This window comes from Bos mutus, chromosome 9 (assembly GCF_027580195.1).
Source record: "Bos mutus isolate GX-2022 chromosome 9, NWIPB_WYAK_1.1, whole genome shotgun sequence".
Taxonomy (NCBI): Eukaryota; Metazoa; Chordata; class Mammalia; order Artiodactyla; family Bovidae; genus Bos; species Bos mutus.
Window position 1 is genome coordinate 43911653 of NC_091625.1, and position 7262 is coordinate 43918914.

Here is a 7262-nt window from a genome sequence, read left to right on the forward strand (position 1 = left end):
CTCGTCCCAGTTGGCCTCCTCACTCACTCCAGCACATCCACCAGGTGGTCCCTGTGCCCTTGGCCTTGGCTGTGCCAGCAACTTATCCACACAGAGTGGCTCATAAATGCAGCCCTGACCTGGGGTTCCCAGCCTTGTTTCCTTCCTTGACAGCTTTGGCCGCCCACACTGGTCTCTCTGGTTCCTTGGGCCACTCCCTGAGCGCTCTTCCTTGTCTCCTTCTCTGCCTGGAAAGCCCTCCTCTTCCTGCATCTTCAAGGCTCTTTCAGGAGTTTGAGGCCCCTCCCAGCTCTTCGAGAGCTCCTGTGTTCCCTTCTCTGCGATGTCCTCTTGTATCCCCAGAAGATACACTGTGGTCTCTCCAGCTGCCATTTGCCTCCAAACTTTGTTTGGCCCCAACTCTCACTAATAGCTCAAATTTACATTTAAGGTAATGTGATAGGCCAGATTCTAAAATTACCCAAGGATTTCCTGTCTCCCCTCTTGTGTGCACACCATTTGAATATATTGGATTTTACTCACGTGATTAGGTTATGTTTTATAGCACAGTTGACCTTAAGGGCAGCTTCTGTTGTGGCTCAGCTGGTAAAGAATCTGCCTGCAATGCAGGAGACCTGGGTTCAATCCCTGGGTTGGGAAGATTCCCTGGAAAAGGGAAAGCCTACCCAATCCAGTATTCTGGCCTGCAGAATTCCATGGACTATATAGTCCATGGGGTCGCAAAGAGTTGGACACGACTGAGCAGCTTTCACTTTCACTGACCTTAAGGGAGATTATATCCCAGTGGCCCTGACTTAATCATAACAGGAACCTCAGTCCTGTGACCAAATTCTAGCACCAACAAGAAAGCACTAAAAGTGCCCTGTTTCCCCAGAACCTCCAGGCAAGAGCTCAGCAGGGTCAGCACCTTGATTTCAACATGGCGTCACCCTGTGCCTAGAGCCCAGGCATGCTGTGCCAGCCTTCTGATTTATAGAACTTAACTGTGAACTCATAAATGGGTATTGTTCCAAGCAGGTAAATTGGTAGTTATTTTTGTGATGCTGTAGAAAACCAATATAAGTGAATACTGAATTGTGTTGGAGCTGTGGATTCTCCACATTTATCCTGGCACCTGCATCTCAGGTCAGCAGCTGAAGCCACACTTTGTTGACTGTCAGACTTAGATTGCAGACTCCCAGCACAAGAGCCTAGCTGCCTGGTTCTCTCTGAATATAATTCAGCAACAAGAGGGACTCTTGGTTTCTAGCACTCTGCTGCCAGTTGCAAGACAAAGATGAACTTGGCCTTTCTGCCCTCGGGGGCTTCTAATCTAGTAACTGAACAATCACATAAAGAGTATAATACAAAGTAGATCAAGACAAGGGAAGTTATATCCAGTATGTGAAATCAAAAACTTCTTAGAGGAAGTGACATCGGAGCTGAACCCTGAAAGCTGAGTGGGGTTTTCACTTAGGGATGAAAGTAGGAAATTGAGTGAATTTTTAAAGAAATAGTATGTCGGACATTTGACAAATCAGGTGATTTAGAAATGAAACAGTATTCTGGGTCCATGGTGTGTGAAGCCTCTTGAATCATTGGCAGTAGTGTGTTTGGGAGACTTGGTGAGAAATTGGGGGCCATAGAAAGTTTAGAGGCTGGGGTGGGTAAAATCAAGGCTGAGTATGTAGGCTGGATTAAAGTAGAGGTGGGTAGGAAATGAGGATTGTTTGCAGACCGTGGGAGAAGAGGTAAAAGTTAATCAGAGCCTGCATCGTGACTCTGGCAGTTGGGACAGAGAAAGGAGAGAATGCCCTAGTCATGGGAGAGGATAGAAATCCCACCAGTGGAGCCACAAAACAAACATAGCATCCCGCGGGTCCATCCATCGGCCCACCTTCCTCTACTCATTCCAGCATTTAAGATGTGTTGATGTCTCCTGTAGCCAATAGTCTGTCCCAGATTCTGCCCCAGAGGCAAACATCATGACATTTGAGGAAATATGACTGTGTTACCAAGAGGCAAATGTTAAGTCCTGTAAGAGAAGCATGGCTGAAGAACTACAGGCTCAGGAGGGAGGAAGATGGTACCCAGCTGCAGCCACAGAGCCTTCGAGAGACAATGACGTGGGGTCACTGTTTAACTTGTAGGTGGCAAATTTAAAAGGAGAAGGATCTTTTCATCTGTCCTCTAACTACCAGTGAAACTTCATCTCATCCCAGTACATACACACCCCCACCCTCACCCACACATCCACCCACCACACACACCACACACAGGCACACACATACACACTTCAGCTGGAGCCGCTGACTTGAACCCCACAATGACAAACATGGAGAAACAGTTATTCCTGCAAATGCTCAGTTGGGTTGTTCTAGAAGACAACTGGGTAGCTTAGACCCTGGCTTCCTTCACTCACCTCCCTGACTGACCACCCGAGCTGTGATTGTTTTCACGAGCACACCGGCTAAGAGACACACAGCATCGCTTTTGTTCAGCCACCACCAGACCAGCCAAGGGCCAACTAGGCCAACAGGGCTCTTCCTCCTTCCCCCTCGGTTCTGGGTAAGCACACATCTTCCACCCTTACTTTAAAGGCAGACAATTTGTTTTTATCATTTGCCAACACAGCTGAGGATGATTATTAATTAATCAAAAACACTGACTTTTAACTTCCCACGCTCTCTCCAGAGATGCTCCAGTGACAGCGTGCATCTGGACTTCAGAGCTGTTTAGATAGAAGTGGGCACCATGCAGCAAAGACTTTTTTTTTTTTTTCTGGTTTATTCTTTTTTAAAACACAACTCTAGTTTAATCCCATTTAGCCAGTAAACTTGATTTTAAGGTGGTCCCATTTTGTGGGGTTTTCTATTGGTCTTTTTTATACAGCTTCCTTTGAAACCAGAAATGCTGTGTCAGGATTTCACAAAAAGGAAAATAAGTTCAGAGCATTTTCTGTTCATCAAAAGCTCAGACCGAAGCACACAAGCAGCATGTTTCCATGAATAATGAAACACCATTGTCCTCCTCTGCTGGTGAGCTTCTGTTCTGGTAGTGTCCTCCAAATTCAAGGTCTCAGCAAGGAGTACCTAACAGCTGCCGAGAGCAAGTTTGAAATGTTACAGTTGAAACATCACAGCAAAGGCTGATCTGTTTCAATGGGCTGAGGTTTAAGCGACAGTCTCTTCCCCTCGGTTCTAAGATGGCGCTGCTGAGGAGTCATCCTCCCCCCTCTGAACTTGAGCTTTGTGGCCGTACAGTGGTTTTCAGTGAAAAAAGAAAGGGGCGGCAGAAGATCGCTTGCCTCAAATTACACATCAAAGCCTAATGGCTACCTCTAGAGTGAGACAGGGGGGTGTGCACCCTTGGCTTCACCACGTGGCAGAGGCTAGAGTGAAAACTATGGTGCCTTTTTAGGGGCTGTACCTAAAAGAAGATTTACAGAAGAAGATAGAAGATTTTAAGCAAAACCAAGCTTGGGAGGCAAGTGAGCTTCCCTTCCATTCAGTGAGGCCCACATCTTCAAAATCTCACTGAAGACTCTGCTGGGAGTGTGTTGTCTTGTAAGTGCAACTGTGCCAACTTGGGAAAGGTGTTTTGTGAAACATAGAGTGGAGTCCCCCTCCCCTCCACATGAGCCTGCTCCCCTTCCCGCCACTTCTCCTCTTCCTCCCCCTCAGTGATCTGTGTTCCCCCCAGCCCATTTAAGACAACTCCTGGGCTTGCCAGTGCTCAAACCATCCAGGCTTTGTTTCTTCTCTTTGCCCACCTGCCACCAGTCTCTTCGTCCTTGTCATTGTTCTTCAACAGCTCCACTGGAGGCGTTCGAGGGAAATAAAAAGATAAAAAACCCAGCTTGTCACAGTCCATTTGCTTCTTGTCAACAGCTCTGCTAAAAGGCAGAAGAGGAAGCTTTTGGCCAAGATAAGAGTTTAGATAAGGTTTGGGGATTATCTGTAGAATTTCATTTATTCGAGGTTACCCTCTTGAGCACCTGAGGATAATGGGGGAAGGGTGGGGTATGTTTATCAAGCACCTGTTTTTAGGAAGTTAAGAGCAAGATTCTTCAGTCATTTCTAAGAGCTGGTCAAAATAACTCGAGATAAAACTATCATAGCTACTTTATACCTTGTTGACATAAAACTAGCAAGCAGCTAACTGTCCACTCCATTGTTTAGCTCCCTGAAGCTGACTGACTCTGAAAGTGGAGAATTTCCTATCTCTTGTTAGGCGGGGAAAGAATTTAACTCACTCAGGTTAATAGAGGTCTGTGACAGCCCTGCCGTTCCTTTGAATGGCTAGGAAGAAGCAAATTGAATAGAAAAGTAGAGGTCTTTGATTACAAGTAATAGAAAACAACTGAAACTAATTTAAGTCAAAAAGATCAACTTATTGTAAAGATGCAGCAGGGGACCTCAAGGGACCCAAGGGCCACGTCTCTGCAAAGTGCTGAGGCTGAGGCCTGGGAGGCTTTAGGTCTCTCCATTCACCTCATAGTCTCTCCTTAAAAAAACTGTCCATCCTCTTCAGTCCTCTCATCCATACCTTAACCTTTCCCCTTGTCCTACCCCTTCCCCTCCATGTGCAGGGGAAAGCAGAGCTGATCCAGGCTCCCAGATTTCCACTTTCACAGGGCTAACCAGCAAAGAAACAAAGAGCACTCTCTTCTGGTAACAGAAGAAAGAGCATCTGATTGGCCCAGCTTGAGAGAAGTATCTACTTTGGTCCAATCAGCTCTGATGGGAAGATGGGGTCGTGGTTATAAATATGGCTGCTGATTCAGAGAGAGCCAGTGCTCAGAAAAAGTGTGGGGTGACGGGGTAGGACCACTCAACATTTATTAATCCAGCAACAATAAAAAAGGGCCATTGTACCTGTTTCCCTCATACTTAAACAATCTAGAGGAAAACCTACACATGTAGGAAGACAATTAAAATCTTTTAGTGCTAATTACTGTGAGCATAAAAACCCTGATTAGAATGAGCTCTTAGGAAATAACCAAAACAGCCCCTCTCCAGTTGAATAGATAAATACATTAAGGATGGGCATAAAATGGAGCCCACAACACAGCGGTGAAAATTAATGAGCTACAGCTACACATTTCAATATGGAAGAGTCTTGAAAGTATAATGATGCATGAAAAAAGCAAGTCACAGAAAAATAAATCCAGATGTTTTTACTTATGTGAGGTTCAGAAACATGCAAAATTGGACAATGTATTATAATGTAGTCTTCTATGTGTGTATGGTAAACTATAAAGAAAGAAAGAAAAGAAACCTATAGACTAAATTCAGGTCACCTGTGAGGTGGAGAAGGAAAATGTGCTTGGGAACAGGTAAACGCTGAACTTCAAATGTGTCAGTAATGTTATTTGTTAAGCTGAGTGGTAGATGTGATGGCAATAATTTTGTTATGATTTAATATGTGCTTATCTTTTTATGTTCATATATTTTATAATTAAATGAATATAAATGAATGTCCTTATGCCAAATTCTAAGGAGGCCATTTCTCTGTTCTGGGTAATGGCCAGTGGTATTGTGCTTGCCTGATTGTGGGACAATGGTGAGTAATTCCATTTGTCAAATGGTTTACCAGTTTCTATCCATGTGACAACCACCCTGACAAGGAAAGTATCTGGGGTGGCCTGTCAGCACTGTGGCCCAGTGAGTGCCTAAGGAATAGCCAGGCTTTTCTTGCGTCCTTTGTCCTGGATGCCAAAGCAATTATTCACCTCTATTCCCAGGTCAAATGTCCCAATCATCTCTACCCAAGAAAGCTACCTACCTGTGAGCATTCCCGTCAAAACATGATTACAGGGCCTAACTTCCCACTTGAGTTGTACTTCCACCCTTTTGGCTCTCTTCGGGGTACCATGGCAGCTGTCAAGAACAAGCACCATACTAAAGGAGGCAAAAAGGGAGCCAAGAAGAAAATGGTTGACCCATTTTCTAAGAAAGATTGGTATGATGTGAAAGCACCAGCTATGTTCAATATAAGAAATACTGGGAAAACACTGGCCACTGGAACTCAATTAAAATCACATCTGATGGCCTCAAGGGTTATATTTTTGAAGTGAGTCTTGCTGATCTGAAGAATGATGAAGTTGCATTAGGAAATTCAAGCCAATTACTGAGGAGGTTCAGGGAAAAAAAACTGCCTGATTAATTTCCATGACATGGATCTTACCCATGACAAAATGTGCTCCGTGGTCAAAAAATGTCAGACCGTGACTGAAGCTCACACTGATGTCAAGGCTACCTACCGACGGTTACTTGCTTCATCTGTTCTGTGTAGGTTTTCCTAAAAAGTGCAACAGTCAGATTTGGAAGACCACTTATGCCCAGCACCAGTAGGTGCGTCAGATGCACACAAAGGTGATGGAAGTCACGACCTGAGAGGCGCAAATGACTTCAAAGAGGTGGTCAGTAAATTGATTCCAAACAGCATTGGAAAAGACATAGAAAAGACTTGCCAGTCTATTTACTCCATGATGTCTTCTTTAGAAAAGTAAAAATGCTGAAGAATCCCAAGTGTGACTTGGGGAAAACTCATGGAGTTACATGGGGAAGGTAGTAGCTCTGGAAAAGTGACTGGGCATGAGACCGGTGCCAAAGTTGAACAAGTCCAAGAAGGTTTAAAATGCAGTCCTTTAATGATGACAGATAAAAGATCTTGTGAAAAACAAAACCACGATGACAAACTGACAGTTTCTTACAAGGTTAGACATGGAACTACCATATGGCCCAGCAATTCTATTCCTGGCATATTTCCCACAGAATTGAGAGCAGGGACTGGAACAGATACTTGCACACCCGTACACACAGCATCATTACCCACAGTAGCCAAAAAGTGCAAACAACCCCAGTGTCCGTGAACAGATGAATGGATAAAGAGATATGGTACATCCGGAGAATGGAATATTATTCAGCCATGAAAAGGAATGACATTCTGACACATGCTGCATGTGGATGAACCCTGAAAACATTATGCTTAGTGAAGTGAGTCAGACACAGAAGGATAAATATTGTATGATGCCGTTTATACAAGATAACTGGCATGGGCAAATTCATAGACAGAAAATAGAATGGTGGTTACCAAGGGCTGGGAAAATGGGGAAGAGGAAGTTATTATTTGATGGAAACAGAATAATATCCAGAATGTTTGTTGGGGATGATGAAAAGGTTTGGGTGTAGATAGCATGGTGGTTACACCACATTATAAATACTTTTAGTACCACTGAATTGTACACTTAACAAATGTTCAGATGATAAATTGTTGTT

At 44.2% G+C, this 7262-nt stretch overlaps 1 protein-coding gene and 1 pseudogene across 1 annotated transcript in view; both read left to right on the plus strand.

Moving 5' to 3' along the window:
• Positions 1-3814, plus strand: part of ATG5 (autophagy related 5) — a 145162-nt gene extending 141348 nt beyond the window's left edge. Inside the window, exon 9 of the mRNA XM_070376529.1 lies at positions 3400-3814. Within this exon, the coding sequence (XP_070232630.1) occupies positions 3400-3446 (47 nt within the window). The 3' untranslated portion in view covers positions 3447-3814. The remainder of the gene's footprint in view (positions 1-3399) is intronic.
• Positions 3815-5816: 2002 nt separating this feature from the next.
• On the plus strand, positions 5817-6856 carry LOC102285271 (small ribosomal subunit protein eS1 pseudogene; annotated as a pseudogene).
• Positions 6857-7262: the final 406 nt, after the last annotated feature.